The following is a 20,000-nucleotide window of genomic DNA, read 5'->3' on the forward strand; positions in this document are numbered from 1 at the left end:
ATTCTCCTGCCTCAGCCTCCCGAGTAGCTGAGACTACAGGCGCCCGCCACCTCGCCTGGCTAGTTTTTTGTATTTTTTAGTAGAGACGGGGTTTCGTCGTGTTAGGCAGGATGGAACAGTTTTTAAAATATATTCTAGATGCAAGTCCCTTATCAGGTATCTGATTTGCAAAAATGTGTTCCCATTCTGTGGGCTCTGTTTTCACTTTCTTGATAGTGGCCTTTGAAGCATAGTGTCTTTTGAAGTTTTTAATTTTGATGAAGTTCAGTTTACTTGTTTTTTCTCTTGTTGTTCAAGCTTTCAGTGTCCTACATTATAAGTATATTTTTGTTACCTAATTTTAGCTGAGTCAAAGCAATAGGCTTCATTTGATTTGTCAATGTTATGGAAAAAAATAGCTAAAATAGTTTAAAATAGTTATCATTAGCCTCGAGACTATGATATGTTGATGCCTTTTTATTAACATGGAATCAAGTGGCATTTGGCTGAAAATTCCAATCATGGTGTAAAGTAAATGGAAAATGATATGTTTTAATTGAATTAAATAGCATAATGAAAAATAAAATCAATATTATTGATTTCAAGGCGTTTTATTCAATAAAATTCTTTTTTTCCTCAAAATTTACTCCATTAATTCTACTCTACCACTGACATTTCCCTTTGCCATTAACCTTCAGACAATATAAAATGACTGTTAGATGAGGAAATTAATGATTGACAGCTGGACTAGAAGTAGCTTTTCATTGGTAAAAGAGCTTGAGCATGAATGGTGATATGTAATGAGATTATGCGTGTTGTTCATTGGAATATATTTAGAAAAATCATGGTAAAGCTCTTTGCTTTAGGAGACAAGGATGAAACTGGTTGGTTTTTTTTTTTTGAGACAAAGCCTCGCTCTGTCGTCCAAGCTGGAGTGCAGTGGCGTGATCTTGGCTCACTGCAAGCTCCACTTCCTGGGTTCACACCATTCTCCTGCCTCAGCCTCCCGAGTAGCGGGGACTACAGGTGCTCACCACCACGCCCGGCTAAATTTTTTTGTATTTTTAGTAGCGACGGGGTTTCACCGTGTTAGCCAGGATGGTCTCCATCTCCTGACCTCGTGATCCGCCCGCCTTGGCCTCCCAAAATGCTGGGATTACAGGCATGAGCCACGGAGCCCGGCCAAAACAGTTGTTTTAAAATTATGTTTCTTTTATATAGGACTTGGGCTTCTATTAGGGGTTAAGGAGGGGAAGGCCTTACTTCTAGACTTCCATCACAGCAGTTTCGTTTTAATATATTTTACAGAGTAGGAGCTCATTGAGATGTATTTTGAAAGGAGAGCTTCTCTCTCTCTTTTTTTTTTTTTTTTTTAAAGGATAGTAAATTGGAATATACTGGTACAGAGAATTGAAATATGGGAGTTTTTCTGCAAGCTTGTTGAGAAATCACTTTTTCTACCAAAGATATCATAGTATTTCTTCCGGAGTCAACAATAGGGTGACGTGGTGTTCCTAAAATCCTACTTCATACTTTTTAATAAAAGACTTTAGAGATGTATTCAAATGCATCTCAGTGTAAAGGGCATTTCATTGGGGCTAACTTCATGATACTTTTTCATCTAGTTTTGGACTAACACGTGCGTCTTTATATTCAACACTTAATACCATGTTTGTTTACTTCACAGGTTATGAGTGCCAGTGAGCCTCCTTGGATAGAAGCATCGTCAGCACTTTATTAATGATGGATAGTGAGTATAAACCTGAAAATGACGAGGATGGAAAGATAAACAAAGAAGCACAAGACTTGACAAAGCTTTCATCCCATAATGAAGATGGTGGGCCTGTGTCTGATGTGACAGCAAGTTTCCCTGAGAATTCTATGGGCAAAAGAGGTTTTTCAGAATCATCGAACTTTGATAGTGTTGTTATAGGAGAAGACATAAATAAACATGCTTCCAAACGTAGGAGATTAGATGAGGCAGAGCTCCTTAAATCTGGAAAGCAAGGTGTTTGTCGATTAGAAACTTCTGAGAGCTCAGTCACAGAAGAGGGTATTGCATTAGATGAAACAGGAAAGGAGACCTTTCTGAGCGACGGCACAGTTGGAGGCACGTGTCACCCAAATGCCCTTTCCCCTTCTCGCAATTTTAGCACTATTGATGTTGTTTCTCTGAAAACAGACACTGAAAAAACATCTGCTCAGGAAATGGTTTCCCTTGATCTGGAAAGAGAATCGCCTTTCCCCCTGAAAGAAATTAGTGTTAGTTGTACCATGGGGAATGTAGATCCAGTTCTCAAGTGCAGCATCTGTGGGCATTTGTTTTCTTCTTGCTCTGACTTGGAAAAACATGCTGAGTCTCACGTGCAGCAGTCTAAGGAACATACCTGTTGTCACTGCAGCCACAAAGCAGAGAGCAGCTCAGCGCTACATATGCATATCAAACAAGCACATGGGCCACAGAAGGTCTTTTCTTGCGATCTTTGTGGTTTTCAGTGTGCAGAAGAAAACCTGTTGAATGCACATTATCTTGGCAAAACACATCTCCGTCGTCAGAATCTGGCTGCTCGTGGAGGATTTGTACAGATCTTAACAAAACAACCTTTTCCTAAAAAATCATGTACAGTGGCAACAAAAAATGTTCACTCAAAACCAAGAACTTCTAAACCAATAGCAAAGAGTAGTGATTCAAAAGGATTACAAAATGTGGGAAGCAAATTTAAAGATTTCAGAGGAAGTATTTCTAAACAAAGTGGTAGTAGCAGTGAGCTTCTTGTTGAAATGATGCCTTCCAGAAATACTTCGTCACAGGAAGTAGAGATTGTTGAAGAAAATGTTACTTCCCTTGGTGTAGCTCAGAATCCTGAAAACCAGAGTAAAAAGCTAGACACCTTAATAACCTCAGAGGGTCTCTTAGAGAAATTGGAATCTACCAAAAATACCCTGCAGGCAGCAGTACACGGTGTCAGTGTAACCTCGAGGCCAAGACCCGAGCGAAATATTCTCGTGTTGGGTAATAGCTTTCGTCGGCGAAGCAGCACTTTCACCTTGAAGGGCCAGGCAAAGAAAAGGTTTAATCTTTTGGGAATTAAAAGAGGCACAAGTGAAACTCAGAGGATGTATATGAAACACTTGAGAACACAGATGAAAACACACGATGCAGAGTCAGTGCTGAAACACCTGGAAGCGAGCAGCAGCGTACAGAGATTGTGTGTGACTACCTCAGAAACCCAGGAGGTGGAGCAGGGCGGGGGGAGCGCCCGTCCTCCGGACTCCGGGCTGGACTCCCTGACAGTGAAGCCAGCTTCTGACTGTCAGACGTTGTGTGCTTGTACGGACTGTGGGCAAGTAGCTACAAATAGGACAGATTTGGAAATCCATGTGAAAAGGTGCCATGCCAGAGAGATGAAATTTTACTGCCATACTTGTGACTTTTCTAGTATGTCAAGAAGGGACTTAGATGAACATTTGCACAGTAACCAGCATCAGCAAACTGCTTCTGTCCTGAGTTGTCAGTGTTGTTCATTTATATCCTTGGATGAAATGAATCTTAGAGACCACATGAAGGAAAAGCACAATATGCATTTTCTTTGCACCCCTTGTAACTTGTTCTTTTTGTCTGAAAAAGACATAGAAGAACACAAAGCCACCGAGAAGCATCTTAGTTCATTGGTTCAACCAAAGACTTTGCAATCATCTAACAGTGATTTGGTTTTACAGACTTTACCTTTAAGTACTTTAGAATCAGAAAACTCAAAAGAGTCTATGGATGACTCAGGAAAAGCATCTCAGGAAGAACCTGTGAAGTCCAGGGTAAGCCATGGTAATGAAGTGAGGCATTCCAGTAAGCCTCAGTTTCAGTGTAAGAAGTGTTTTTATAAGACAAGATCTTCTACTGTTCTCACGAGACATATAAAGCTTCGGCATGGTCAAGACTATCATTTTCTTTGTAAAGCTTGTAATCTTTATTCATTGAGCAAAGAAGGAATGGAGAAACACATTAAAAGAAGCAAGCATCTTGAAAATGCTAAGAAAAATAATATTGGCTTAAGCTTTGAAGAATGTATTGAAAGGGTATGTATAGGTGCAAATGATAAAAAAGAAGAGTTTAATGTTTCTGGAAATGGAAGGATTGAAGGCCATGTAGGTGTGCAATTACAAGAGCATTCTTATCTTGAGAAGGGCATGCTGGCGCCTGAGGAACTGTCACAGTCTGGTGGTAGCACCAAGGATGATGAATTAGCTTCGACCACTACTCCAAAGAGAGGGAGACCTAAAGGTAACATCTCACGGACGTGTTCACACTGTGGTCTTTTGGCCTCTAGTATTACAAACTTGACTGTTCACATTAGACGAAAACACAGTCACCAGTATAGTTATTTATGCAAAGTGTGTAAGTATTACACTGTAACTAAGGGAGATATGGAACGTCATTGTGCCACCAAGAAACATAAAGGACGGGTAGAAATAGAAGCAAGTGGAAAACACAGTTCAGATATCATTGTTGGCCCTGAAGGGGGTAGCCTTGAAGCTGGTAAGAAGAATGCTGGCTCAGCAGTGACCATGTCAGATGAACATGTTAACAAACCCGCTGAGTCACTCACCTCTGTTTTACAAAAGCCAGATCATGGAAACTCAGTTGAAGCCGAAGTTGAAAATGTATTTCATTCTCTAGATGGAGAAGTTAACAGCCATCTTCTTGATAAAAAGGAGCAAATATCTTTAGAGCCAGAGGACTTCGCCCAGCAGGGGGATGTGTACTCCCAGAGAGATGTTACAGGCACAGGTGAGAATAAGTGTGTGCACTGTGAGTTTAGTGCTCACTCCTCTGCTTCTCTAGAGCTGCATGTAAAACGGAAACATACAAAAGAGTTTGAGTTTTATTGCATGGCATGCGATTACTACGCGGTGACTCGTCGCGAGATGACCAGGCATGCGGCAACAGAGAAACACAAAATGAAAAGGCAGTCGTATCTCAGCTCTGCTAATGTAGAAGCAGGTTCTGCAGACATGTCCAAAAACATCATTATGCCTGAAGAAGAGCATCAACAAAATTCTGAGGAATTTCAGATAATTTCAGATCAACCATCTGATACTCTTAAATCTAGAAATGCTGCAGATTGCTCTATTTTAAATGAGAATACTAATTTAGATATGTCTAAAGTGCTCTGCGCTGCTGACTCTGTAGAAGTTGAGACTGAAGAAGAATCTAATTTCAATGAAGACCATTCCTTTTGTGAGACTTTCCAACAGGCTCCTGTCAAGGATACAGTTAGGAAACCTGAGGAGATGATGTCCCTTACTATTTCCTCAAACTATGGCTCCCCAAGCAGATTTCAAAATGAAAATTCAGGAAGCTCTGCTTTAAATTGTGAGATAGCAAAGAAAAACCATGAGGTATCAAATGATGCAGGTGAGCTGCCTGCCCATTGTGAGGGTGAAGGAGGAAGTGCAGGAGATGGCAGAGTTGTTGTCCCCCACAGACACCTGTGCCCTGCACCGCTCAATGGGGAGCGCTCGGCTGAAAGCCCTGCGCTTGTTGTGACAAGAATAACCAGAGAACAGGGAAATCTGCAGCACGGGGGTCAGAACAAAGTTGCACGTGGTCACGGTTTGGAAGACTTGAAAGGTGTCCAAGAAGATCCCACTCTGGAGAATAAGGAAATTCTGATGAATTCACAAGATGAAACAGAAATTATTTTGGAGGAGGATGGCCCGGCTTCTGATAGCACAGTTGAAAGTAATGACGTCTATGAAACTATCATTAGTATTGATGATAAAGGGCAGGCCATGTACAGTTTTGGCCGGTTTGATTCCTCCATAATAAGAATAAAGAACCCTGAAGATGGTGAGTTGGTAGACCAGTCTGAAGAGGGCTTGATAGCAACCGGAGTGAGAATTAGTGAACTGCCCTTGAAAGACTGTGCTCAAGGTGTGAAAAAGAAGAAATCTGAAGGCACTTCCCTTGGTGAGTCTACACGAATTCGCTGTGACGATTGTGGCTTCTTAGCAGATGGACTGAGTGGACTGAATGTTCACATAGCCATGAAGCATCCTACTAAAGAGAAGCACTTCCATTGTTTACTCTGTGGAAAGTCATTCTATACCGAAAGCAACCTTCACCAGCATCTGGCTAGTGCTGGCCACATGAGAAATGAGCAGGCCAGTGTGGAAGAGCTTCCGGAGGGAGGGGCCACCTTTAAATGTGTCAAGTGCACAGAGCCCTTTGATTCTGAACAGAATTTATTTCTACATATTAAAGGACAGCATGAGGAATTGCTACGGGAGGTGAATAAGTATATAGTGGAAGACACTGAGCAAATCAACCGCGAGAGGGAGGAAAACCAGGGAAACGTCTGCAAGTATTGTGGGAAGATGTGTCGAAGCAGCAACTCAATGGCCTTCCTGGCACACATTCGCACTCATACAGGTATGTAGCTCTGCAGCAAGCCGAGTCAGTGAGGACGCTGGGCCATTTGTTCCCATCCAGATAATGCAGCCCTACCTGTGGCTGCTCATTGACTTTCCACCCGGTTCACGTTTCACTGCTGTGTGCTGCTCTGCTTGTCTGTAATAAGTCATTGTTGACACTTAACATTTTTAAGGGTAATTAAGCCCTAGTGATTTGAAAGGCAGGTTAGTTGACAAGTTTCTTTTAATTTTGTCAAAAAGCCTAGTCCCTCTGATGCCTTTTAAAAACTGCTGTCTGTTGCGGCTTTTCAGTTGTTTCTGAGTCCTAATTATTTGGTTTTCCAAAATCTATGTTAATTGGCACCTTATAATTTCAGAAGGCATGTTCAGTGACTTTTAAGGAATGGAGATATCAAATTTTCTTACAATATTACGGATGTAAAAATATTCGTCAATAGATACTTTATATCCAAAAGTATAACTTCCAGGTAACAAGATTCTACCTTTGTGGGTCAAAATTAGCCACCACTTTCCAAAGTTAACACGTGCTGGGGATCTGCTGTTCCTGGAGGGAGCACCTGATTTAGTCTCTGTGCTCTGTCACAGTTAGTGTTCCATTTTAATGTTTAATTTTAGGTGGAAAGTTTTTTAAAAAACATTTTTTTTGGTGGAAAATGCATAAGCTACTGTTCTAAATTTATGTAAAAATTCACTGCACTGTTTCTATAAACCTGCTATACATTCTTTATTTTAAATAGACAGCTTTTCTAAATCATTGTGCTCTGCTTAGACAAGTTCTGTCTTCATGGTTGAATTTATGAGTGGATTTGAATAATAAATTCACATTTCAATGAACATATTTTCATTAAAACTGTAAGGTTTATTTTACTGTACTTTTAAATAATGGCTTATTATTAAAGCTATACTTTAAATTCATACAGTTTTTGAAACTTAGTGCATGGTTACAAGGAAGAAGACAAAAGCGTATGAAGCATTATTACCAGTTTAGGGTGATTAAAGATAGATAAAAGTTTTTCATTGAAGGAAGTAATGGGGCAACCTGCGTAAGATTAATCTAAATAAATACAAACATTGTACTTTTGATCCCAAATATTCCCATGCACTGCAGCCGTTTTTGGTGAATAAGTCCAAATGCTTATTTGTTTGCACTGTTAGTGTCTCTTTCAGTGCCTTGTTGCAACTTTCTTTCTGAAATGATACAGTTTTAGGAATAAGACTTGTTCACATGCGCAGAAAATATGTACTTTCTTAATATGCCTTCTTAAGGCAGATAAAACTGAATAAAACTAAGAGGAAGATGCTAATGGAGCTCTTTTTAGAATTCTTTATGCAACTGTCTGGTCAAGACATGTTGCTTATAATTGATGTGTCCATTACTTGAATTCTCTTGTAATTATAGTCAATAAGTCTTGTAAATGTGTTAAAGCTCACTAAAAGCATACAAATTCAAGAACAGAGTAAGGCTAATAATTTAAAATAATCAATGTAGGCATTTCAGCACTTAATTTCCCTTGTGTGTTGATAGCTGATCATTCTTAATCCATTAAGATTTATTTAGTCGTTTACAATGCAAAATAGGTTTGCACTGGTCACTTGTGCCATTTGAAAATGTCCACCAGGTTAAGTGCAGAATGTAGTCCATTAGTCTTCCTTGACTATATGTATTAATTGCATTTAAAATCAAGTTAATGTGGATGTGAAAGTGAGGTAACTATCAATATGTGACAAAGTAACCCTACTTATATAAGTTACATCATTGATTGTAACATTTAGTAAAAGTTAGCATAGTTTTTTTTTTTTTTTTTAAACATCTTGTGTTGGTCTTCTTATCAGAAAGTACATTTTTATTGTGCTTTGAAACACTACCAAGAGCCCTGTTCCTGAGGACACAATACAAGTCTACCATTTCAGTTTTGCAAGTCATTTTTTGGGGAAGTTGGTCTCCAGGTTTTAATGCAGGGTTTTTTTCTTGGAGCATCTTAAAATGAATTGCTTTTCACATACTTTGCTTATGTCCATAAAATAGTAATGCAGAGACTGTTATTAATGGTTAACTGGAAAAGAGCTTACTCTTCCAATCCCTGTTTTCATATTTTGTGATTTACTATATGTTTTATATAACCTTTTCTTCCCATCCTTAGCAGGATAAAAGCAGCACTATGAGAAATAAATGAGTTTTGGTTATCAAGCATTGTAGGAAAAAGCATCCTAGAGTCCCCCCGTGTGCTTGCTTCTGTGAAGCAATCAACATGACCAGAAAGGGCAGTCTTCCCTTTCACATTACGTTAGCAGGACTAAAAAACTTCATTTTTGTTTCTCCTGCATTGGTCTGTTAAAGCTTTTATTTCATGTAACATGGGCTACTGTTAAGGTACCAGATTGTCTGAAACCATTCATTTTATGTTTAGAGTGCTCTGGTCACTAATGCCATCTCAAAATGTTCCAGGGAGATAGGGAGTGTGTGACTTCACTAAGAAATTCTGAAGTTAGGGCTGGTAGTGTTTGTAGCTCAATATGTGACAAAGGACAGACAGCTCAGTAGAAGAGTTAATTTGTAGACTTTAAGCACAGTGACCTCAAATACTTAACATTGTTCACTGCTTCATCTGTGTCCCACATTAGTTGGCTCTTGGTGTATCTTGATGAGTGAATAAATGAATGAGCAGGTAAATGAATGAACGAAGCGTTTGCATGTTAGGGAGGATTGTAGAATGATGGCTGTAGTCGTTAAATGATCGGTAATATACAACTTCCTTCATTCCTTGAAGATCTAAAGGCTTTCATTTGGTATTTTCTCTTTAATGCTAATGGCACATCTATGTATGCATAGCAATTAGTAACGACTGATGGTTGAGGAGCCCCTGTAGGCCTGAGTGAAGACCTGGATTTTAATGTCTTTGAAATTCTTTCAGTAAAGTAACAAGGTACCGGAAAGATAGAGAGCCTGTTTAGTTTTTCCCTTTGAAAAAACCTTATGGACCAAATGAAAACCAAAAAACCGACTGAGAATAGTGCTGTTCCAAGGAATGGAACTATTGCAAATAATACTGTTTTTAATAATCAAAATGTACGTGAGAGAAATATTTAGAGATCTGCGATTTTACAATTTTGTCTTATAAATGCTATGCCTGCATTCATTTTGGAATGTGCATAGCAAACTTAAAAATGGAAATGTTATTAGTTAGGAAAAAAGCCCCCCCCCCTTTTTTTTTTAATGCGGAGAAGTGTTACCTCTGCTAGCATTTGAATTTTTATGGCACAGAAAGGAGATGTTAACACAGTCTACTCTGAATGTAAGATGTGAAGAACAGTCAAGGCCTCCGTGATTCTGGGTGAAGCTGTCAACACAGTAACTCATTTGTGTATTGTCAGCATGCTGTGCTGTGATCACTGAGACCTGCAGAAACTAGAGTTCTCCACAAAGGAGCCATGTACAGTGAATTGAACACACTAGAGACCCCATGTCCCTTTCTCTGTGGCATCTGTGCCACAGGAGGAGGAGCTAGTCACGTGGCAGTGCTGCCTGAGCAGAACGAAAACTCCAACCCATGAGGCCTTTTACATCCATTCACCAACATTGTAATACAAATATTGGGAGAGGTTGGTCTTCTTTGTTTCGAGTCCTAATATTATTGTTAATAATGTCCTAATGACCCTATTATCTTTAGAGCATTTAAATTCAAAGTATTGGTAAATTGGTTCTTCACACACTTTACAAAGGAATTCTATGTCTTAGTGAAAGGTTAAAAGCAGTGATAGGTTTAGTTGTCTCAGAATCATTTAAATAAACTGTAGTTTCTAATGTGACTGATAGAATGTGATTACTGTAAGCTGCAGTCTCAACCTGCTTTTGACATTTAAACATATAAACCTGACTAGATATAACCATTCAGGTGCTAAATATATTTTACATCTACTTCTAACAGCAGAAATGGAAATATTAAGAGATCTGGCTTCATTGTCATTGAACTGTGAAATATTCAACCTTGTCTGCCGGTGCTTAGTACTGTTGACTTTTTTATTTCTGTTGGAAGATGAAAATTAAATGCTTCACTTTTTTTGTCAGCTTTTGGGAATTAAATTGAAATTTAAGACTCTAAAATTTTTTACTGAGTACTTCAATTTCAACAAAGTATTCTTGGAGGATTTTTTTTTCCCCCAAGGACACTGCACAAAGGGTTCATTGATCAAATATGATTTATTACAATTTTTTTAATTTGAATTCTTTTTGTATATTTATTAAAGTTCACATATTTCATGTTCTGTCTAACTATAGTAGAGGGAGTATTTGACCATATAAGTACTAAATATGATACGAAAAGTCTGGAAACATACTGTACTGATTTTAAATTGGTTTTTACTATTTTGATTTATTTGAAGATATAGTGGTTAGAAAGTTTGGAAATGGTGTATATACTTTATATCTTAAAAGAGTAGTGTTTCTCATTAATGTGGATAATGATCGTCTGTTAATATGTTTCAGTTTCAGTCTTATCTATTACTGACACTAAGTGTGTAGACTTTGAAATAATCTTATTTTCTCATTTTTGAGTATAGTTTAATATTCTTTATGAAATGATTTAACAAATTTTGTATGCGTTTTGTGTTCAAATATTTGTCCTTGAAATTAATAACCAAAATGTCAGTTCTTCCAGTTTGTTTAATCATCATCGATTTTTGACTATAAAAATGACCATAAAAGCATAAAAATTTATCAACTGTATATTTATAAACTGTGTTATTAAAAATATAGATAATAATTTGGGATAAATGTCAGGAAAAAACCTGAAATATACCATTGTTTTAATGTGAGTAAACTCAAAGCCAGAGAAATATGAGGAAACAAGGAGGTGACCACAGAGAAATGTATTTGATGATAAATATGCTTTTTAAAATATCAGCTGCCCTGTGTGCATTTATGTTTTAGAAATGTTCCCTTTGAAGTGCTGAGTGACTTTAAGATGTATTTTTGTGAATTGTAAGAAAAATATTTAAAATTATGTAGCTCATCTCATCTACTTAGTACTGCTTAGCAGTCTCACTTTTGAGTTTGAATCTTAGGATTGCTAGTGGAAGTTAGGAAGACTCACTGAAACAAAGTCTTCAGGTCTATTCAACTTATAAATGAATGCAAGTATTCCATTTTGGGTACAGAAATTCTTAATTAGGTTAAAGGTATGATTTAAGATTTAGTCCTCTTTTCTAAGCTATTAGTGATGTATTATTCACAATCAAATCACATTTTATGTTAAATTTACTCAGGATCAAAACCATTCAAGTGCAAGATATGCCATTTTGCAACAGCTCAGCTTGGAGATGCCAGAAACCATGTGAAAAGGCACCTTGGGATGAGGGAATACAAGTGTCATGTCTGTGGGTGAGTAAACTGAAGACATCTCTGCTGCGTGAACCAGGAAGCAAGCATGTGCAGGATAGCCATTGTTTCGGAATTCAAAACCGATAGGAGTAAGAGTGGCTAAAATTATGCATGCGTACCCTCCTTTCCATTGTTATGGTAAATTCCTTAAATACAGTTATGACATTCTTCTCCCACTTCTAATCCTGTACTGAAGATGAGCAATTTTATGGGCTACAAGGTCAATTTGAACCTGTAATCTGTAAATTGACTAAATTATAGGATGTTCATTCACATTGCCAGAGAGAACTATAAATTCCATTTAAAGACATAAAAAAATACATAATATAGCTTTAGGAATGTATAGGTATTTTTTTTTTCTTTTGCTGTACTGCTTTAATTTTTATCACATTAGTAGCTCTTTGGATCCATTGGACTTATTCTATAAGGAAAACAACAAAAGATTTAATTTCAGATGACTGGTTACTGATTATTACAGGGATGATGCTGAAGAAAAACGGTTGTTATACATTTTTGTGTAACTTTATTTCAAAACTTACTTCCTTTTTTAGTTAATGGTTCTTTCTCTGAAGAATCATGTACAATGTTTGTCTTTCAAATGTGTTGCATTTAATAGACAGTGCTAAGGTGCCTTAATGCAAAACTAATTAATTTAGCAGAAATGTTTAAAAGGTTTTAAAATGCTACATCATATATGGTATAACATAGGACATTCAGAGGTGGATTTTAATACCCTACTTCTGAGTAAAAGTGTATTTTAATGCTGTTATGCTAGAGAAATTAATAAGTGCATCATATAAAAATTCTTCATGTGAAACCTGAGAAACTTGCAGTTCTTATGGCTAATTCACAAAATACCACAGGCTCACTTACATTATGCAATGTGTGCGTATTCTATTAGCTTTATTTTTTTAGTAGAAGATTCTGCTGATTGATAGTACCATGTAAATACGTTTTATGTCAAAAACAAGTTCTGTTATTTGTTGGACAGTACACTTCATCCCAGGATGCAGTTGTGTATTTTGACCCTTAGGATAGTTTTACAAATACCTTTGCAAGCAGTTTTATGAACCATGGTCTGTGATATATTCATTGGCAGAATTGATGGTTCAGTGACTTGCAGCTAAAGTGAATGAAGATGACCCTTTGCCCTAAAGCCCCCTGAAGATCAGTGGGAGAATGAGTTTTGTTACTACTGATTTTAGCTGCAAGGGTCAAGTGTCAAATGGTTCATTTTAATTGCTGTAGGTCTTGGAAGTTTAAAAGATATCTCACTTATTGTTTTTACCATACGAGTTATAGGAAAGGCAGCGGCCCTGACTCCAGTGAAAATTTGCTATTAGGTGGCAGTAAGCAGTTTTTCTCTCATTTCTGAGAAATAAGTAAACAATTTTTGCATACTCTGTCAATAGAGATCTAATTCCATTCATTTTTTAATTAGGGTTACTAAGACCCTGGAAAGAGAAGAAGAAAGCTTTTCACAGAACAGTTTCTAATGTATCTGGTATCAAAAAGAATACATAATTGATTGGTATTAGTTGCATAATTTGAACAGTGCACACCCTGCTCGCTAACTGCTTGCCACATACAACTGAAATATTGTATGAGTAGTTCATATATTTGATCCTGGAGATACAGAATTGTAAATGATTATACATATATTGAGTTTTATACTGCCTTCAGAGAGAGAGCTATGTGTATGTGTGCGTATGTAGAACAAGCATTCTGGAGTCCAGAATTGTATTTCTTCGAATTATGACAGCCATTGAATTTCATCAGACTAGGAAATAATATTTCTCTTTATTTTTTTACAATGAAATTTGATTTAAAAGTTAGGTAGCAATAATTTTAACAGTGACGCTGAAAGTTCTGAAGAATTGCAGTAAACTGAAGAATACTTATTGATCTATGTAGTTGGAACAGAATGGTAGTGAATTAGGTACCCTTCAATGTTGCAGAAAAAGTATCATAGGTTGTTCCGTATTTCATGCATTTCAAAGGGATAGGGCAGAGTGTGTAGGTTAAAAAGTAAAGTGGAAAACATGAAAAAGTGCAAGGATTGGTTATCAGATGACTGGCACTGGAGAGGATTTGTACATTAACTTCACTGACAAAGCCAATTCATTATCATTGATGGCTAAATAATCTTAGAAATGCTCAGTGGACCTATTAGTTCCTGAACATAAGCAGCTCATGCTGCATTTCTTCATTAGCTTTAATTGCTATAAATTTTACCTTTTACAAAATCATGCTTTAAAAGGTGAAGTGATCTTTCAGGAACATTAACTCTGTAATTTTGTCACAAACAGAAGGTCCTGCATTATGTTTTCTTTTCCTTAGTAGTTAATATCTTAGTCTCTGCCTTTTAGAATTTTCTTAATGATGTCTTCATTATTTGAGTTTTAAGGAGTTATTTCTCAAATAGACTTGATTAGTAATTTTAAAAAATTGGGCAGTCACATTTTTAAAGTGAAATTATTACTCAGAATAGTGTACTCTTTTTCTTAGTAACCTCTTGGTTTTCTTGAAGAAGAAAACTCATATTTTATGGTGAAATTGATGGAAGCAACAAACAGTATTGAGCTCAATATTAATGTCTCAGATTATTTGTAATTGACCTCTTTTTCATTAGATGATTTTGGATGCTCATCAACTGCACGTTTTGTGTTTTTCACTAACACGTAGTTTTAGGGTTGTGCATTAGCAACACTCTTGACAAAAACTACCTTTTAAACTTTTGTATAAGTTGTCTGAACCTAGACTGATTTTTTTGAATCTTCAGGATCAATTTTAAGGTACCATTACCCCCTCTTACCCTGCCCCATTGGCAAATCTTAACTACTGTATATCTTGGGTTTAAGTTAGTTTGACAGAGGAAGCTGAATGTATTAGATGCCTAATTCCTATTAGGTCGTTAGGATTAAGAATTCAGAATTTAAGTTTTGTTTACTCAAGGTTTTACCTGCTCATGTCATGGTAAACATTTCAAAAATGTATTCCTTTGTACTTCATGTTTTAAGTACATGTTATGGATACCTTCATGTTAAGAGCCATTTATTTTACTTTCACTTTTGGGGGAGCATTTTTCCTTTTGAAAAGTAGAGTTTCTTACTTGTTAAAAATATCCAAATGTGATCGAGAGAGGAATTTTATAGAATATAGGTATGTTTATATATAGGCACTTGAATAGTTAACATGAAAATCTGTTATGACTCTGACATAGGGCTTAGTGGGAGAGAAAGTAAGAAATAATAGAAACTATACCTATTTTTTATATTTAATGCTTTTATTTAATAATTTTGTGTTTAGAAAATAGGCCAAATGCGTATTTTTATTACTTCCGTGATCTTTACCTTTATTTCTTTCAGTAGTCAAAAACTTAAAAATCTCAATGACTTATAAAAGTTATTTTAGGCATCAGGTCTTGTTAAATGCTTTTAAGTTTAAATTCTTTTAAGTTTATTTTATTCCCTATATACATATAAAATAGTATACCTAGTACTCTGAATAGTGTTTATGCAGTGCATTGTGGTTTAATAGCCTTGATTAACTTTTATCTCACTTGTTGATTTCTATAGCTTTGTGGTTTGTTTACCTTATGCTTATTATCCCCATTTTACTGATGGGCAACTTAATATTCAAAATGTTTTTAGTGATGTACTGAAATTATTCGACTAGAATGGTAGACCACTGTTTCTTCCTTTTAAGTATTTGTTTTCTTTTTTTCTCCGCTTTTTGTAGTACCTGTTTTCATTCTTGACTTAATTTGGTTTGTACTTCTTTTCTCTCTAGGTTGTTTTCACGAGCATGTAGTGAACGTAACTTATCTACTTTCTCCTACCATCCACTTTTATTTTCTGCTTTTCCCCAAATTTACATTTTTTTAAAAAATTGCTTGCACATTGCTTTACTTTCATATTCTGATATTGTCTCTCTCTCCCCAACACTTTCTCTGTTTTGTATCTTCCACTTACACGTGTTGTTTAAAATAATTTTATTTTTTCCCACTCATTCATGTGTTGATAATTTATTGCATTTACTTGAGGGTTACAAACTGAACATATTTGTGTAATAGCAAAAGGTAAGTGTCTAAAAAGTATAAAGATTATATCATCCCATTAAGATGAGAGGGATGTAATTCATCAATTAGGGTTATTGTTTTTGTTTTGCAGTATTAGTTTTTTTTTTAAAGAGTTGTAGAAAACTAATAATTGGCCTGGGATTTCAATAAACCTAAGAAAAGATAACCAAGTTTGATATGCCATTATTGAAAAGTGCAGACCCTAGTGTGCATGATTTAGGAGTTGCATTGTTTACTGATTGATTTCCCTAAGTCTTGTCTTGATTCTTGTGTATGGAGTTAAATAAGTTGAAATGAATTTACCTCATCAGGAGAGAATAAGGGCATTTTCTAAATCTGTCACATCTGGGTTCATGAAAAGATTCCAGACATTTTAAAATTGTATATTAATGTGCTTATGAACTGTTTATTCCTAGTTGATTTAAGAAACCTTAAATAGAAAGTTACTAATGCAGTAAAACTCTTTGTGTGTGTGTGTGTGTGTGTGTGTGTGTGTGTGGCATTACCTAGTTTTTGTGCATTAGAAGGGATCTCCATGTAGATGATTATAATGTCACTTTCTGACCTTTGCAGCTTGAATAATTGTAAATCATTGCTTCATAACGTGTCAGAGAATGTCTGTACTAGGCAATTAAATGGCAGAATATAATAGACCAAATTATTGCCTGTCATGTTTTCAACAACACAGTTAGTATTTGAGTTACACTTAATCATTACGTGCATTAGCAACTTCATTGGAATCCAGCTTCAGGCTGAGCATGAAATACATTACATTATTTAAACCTCTAATGGTACAAGTCATTTATTTGTGTTGAAGTGTACAACATGCAGAGTTTCATAAAGCAAGGAACACTTGAGAGCTTAATTTATCCAAATCAAAGTCTAAATGCAGATAAACACAAGTGGCAAAAATTAGTAATTTTTATAGGCTGGAAATATTTAAAAATACATGGTTGTGGGTAATTGTAGGCAGCAGGAATAAATTAAAATCACTATTTTTAGTCTGCTGTGAGAACTAAAGCTGTGTATACCTAAATCATTAAAAGCATCATGGAATTGCATTTTTAGCTGAACAGTTAGTTACACCTATCATATCTATAGATATATCCAAATAAAATAAGTATTTGGTTTAGCTGGTTGTTTGGGTTAAAGAGATATAGATAGGAAATGTTTATAATGTGGCATGAATTATGCTTGTAACAGTATAAAGTGCAACATCTCTTAGTTTTGTAAAAAATGTTTAAATTAACATTAAAATGCTCTCCCATTATAAATGGTACGTTATATATTTTATCCATATAAAATTTTCATATTTTTTGTTGAATATTTTTGTCTTTAGCTTGAAATTTTAAAAATGCTGTGTAATGATTGCTGTCTGTCTTTCTCAGTTAGGAATAAAAAATTAACATTATTTGTGTATTCCTCTGATGTTAGAATCCTTGAGATACCTTTTACATAGTGAATGAACATTTATAATTTTTAAAACTATACAAATGACTTTATTATGGGAAAGCCTAAGAGTGATCTTGGTTATAATATTCACATATAAAACTTGTTTTCTCAGAGATCATCCTCGTGTATTTTCCAGTAGACCGTTTGGTGAAGCCGGGAGAGTGCTGGGGTGTTAGGACAGTAGAGTGGGAACCGAGGCAGCTCCCAGCTCCTCCTCACAGGGGAAGGACAGCTCCTGTCTGTATTATATCCTGGTTTCTTTTTCTGTGGTAGCGGTTTTTTACATTTTTGTCACAGAAGGGTGGCATCATAGATCTATTCCATGGCCAATAAGTATGATCAACCTATTACAAAATAGAAATAAGCTAAACATTATCATTTCTTGGTGTAGTAGTTGAAAACATTGGCTTCTGTGTCTAAAGTTTTTTCCAGTGAAACAATCATGTTCTAGTGACTTAACTCATTGCTTCTTTATTTTTGTTTTAAAGTGACTTCCTTGTGATTTTAAAGTGCTATTGTAATGGCTGGGTATGGTGGCTCATGCCTGTAATCCCAGCACTTAGGGAGGCTGAGGTGGGGAAATCGCTTGAGCCCAGGAATTTGAGATCAGCCTGAGCAACATAGGGAGACCCTGTCTTTACAAAAAATAAAAATAATGAGCTGGGCGTGGTGGTGCATGTCTGTAGTTCCAGCTGTTTGAAGGGCTGCAGAGGGAAGCTCTTCTGAGCCCAGGAGTTTGAGGCTACAGTGAGCTGTGATGCTGCACTGCATTCCAGCCTGGGCAGCAGAGCGAGACCCTGTCTCTAAAAAAAAAACCTTCTTGTAGAGTCTCAGGATTCTTTAACCTTCCTGATCCCCCAGTAGAATATAGGAGGGTAGCCATTCTCCTGGTTTCCTTTGCCTGTTCTGTAAATTTTTTTCTTGTTAACCTTCCTCTCCCTGTTCTGTTTCTTACAGTCCTTTACTTTGTGGGTGCTTTTGCTCTTTCTTTTGTGCGAGAACTGGATGAGAAGGGGGTATGAGAAATGTAGATAGAAGGGAAGCATAACCACTGATTGATTATTTACTATTTCTCATTTGGCAGATTCTTGTGTTTTCTTTTTTCTTTTCTTTTTTTTTTGTATGGGTGTGGTGACAAGTTGGGGCCCGGGCTGTCTGTGTTGCGGAAGCCACTCTAGGAGAAGGAGCAAGGCTGAGTGGGAACACAAGGCTGGGAGGATGAGCTCTGCTGAGGAGCAGAAGGAAAATCTTTTCGCACAGGCAGGTTATCTTTGAGTTGGGTCCTAAAGGAGGAGGGGCTATTCACAAGGCACATTTGGACGTTTTTCACACAGGGCGAACACGAGGGAAGCACAGAGATTTGGAAGAGCACTGCAGGCAGTTTCTGAAGTGTATGTGACTAACTGGAAGAAGTGAGGATTAAACAAACATCTGTTGAATGTCAGTATGTGCCAGGACTGTGTTAGTCTTTAGGGTTAAAAAGGTGAAAACAACACCTGCCTCAAATGGAGGCAGCTTAGGTCAAGAAATGCCAAGTCTCCCTAGCTGCTTCAGAAAACACTTCCTTGGGCTGGTCACATTTGATATGCAGCAACTGGAAGTTAGGCAGATTAGCAGGGGCAGCCCATTCCAGGCAGGGGTTGCAGCGGGATCAACCATGGCGTGTGGGATATGCACGCCAGGGCAGTCAAGACTGCTGGAGGCTGGATTGTGAAGCCAGGTGGACAGTTCCAGGGACAGTTGGGTGAGGTGGGCAGGGGTCAGGTCACAGAACTGGGCCTTGCTGAGGTGTTGAGTGCTGGCCTTTCCCTCTGCTTTCCATCGCTTGTCTTTTCACTTGTCTTTCTTCCCAGTTTTCTGGACTGTGTGGAGGCAGTGAAGAGAGAAGTGGAAAGAAAGCCTGGTGGGAAATGAGTTGCTGCTTCAGAATCAAGGGGCATGGGAATTGGTCAGGGAGAATTTTAAGAGAATTTCTCTATTTGTAATGTTAATTAAGGATGCTACTGATTTTGGATAGTTGTAATGAAAACAGGTTGATAACTGATTCATATAACTTAATGCAGCATAGTTCCAAATAATAATTGAGGACATATTCAGTTATGTAGCCGTGCTACCTGTATCCACATATAACTAATACCATGGTACCAGAGGCTGTAATTGTTTCCATACTTGATCCTCTGGATGGGCAATGTCAGCTGGGACAGGAAACCATTAATTTTTTAAAAGTATGTACTGTGTAGTAATCTACTTACTTTCCTACATCTTAGTCCTGGGTACTTATCTTGTTTCTGACTGCTCCAGTGGCCTGTGTTTCTGGAGTGTTCTCCCCTCTGCACCCTTGATCCACTTTTCTTCTGAGACCCTGTCTCCTGTTTCCCCTGCCTTAGCGTTAGTATACCAAAGTCTGTTGTCTAAGTAGCAAAGTACTGAGAAAAAGCAGTCCCAAGTACTGTAGAATATGCCACTATCTAGATACACGAATTTTTAGAAAGTTATTTTTGGTTTGCTATTTCCACTCAATTTTAAAAAGTCCTAATTGCTGCTGAGGTGCTATAAGAATATATTGAGCTGGGCTCGAGGGATGGTTGTTTTTGAAGGACGAATAAAGTGTTAATTTGCATCATCATTACGCTGTCACCATTACATGTGTTAATGGGGAACTGGAAAATTCGTATAAAC

The 20,000-nt window shown here is 37.0% G+C and overlaps 1 protein-coding gene across 1 annotated transcript in view; it reads left to right on the forward strand.

Moving 5' to 3' along the window:
• ZNF407 (zinc finger protein 407) overlaps nucleotides 1–20,000 on the forward strand; it is a 460,868-nt gene that overhangs the window by 31,865 nt on the left and 409,003 nt on the right. Inside the window, exons 2-3 of the mRNA XM_011948924.1 lie at nucleotides 1,667–6,409; nucleotides 11,674–11,788. Of these exons, the coding sequence (XP_011804314.1) occupies nucleotides 1,720–6,409; nucleotides 11,674–11,788 (4,805 nt within the window). The 5' untranslated portion in view covers nucleotides 1,667–1,719. The remainder of the gene's footprint in view (nucleotides 1–1,666; nucleotides 6,410–11,673; nucleotides 11,789–20,000) is intronic.

This window comes from Colobus angolensis, unplaced genomic scaffold (assembly GCF_000951035.1).
Source record: "Colobus angolensis palliatus isolate OR3802 unplaced genomic scaffold, Cang.pa_1.0 Scaffold287, whole genome shotgun sequence".
Lineage (NCBI taxonomy): Eukaryota > Metazoa > Chordata > Mammalia > Primates > Cercopithecidae > Colobus > Colobus angolensis.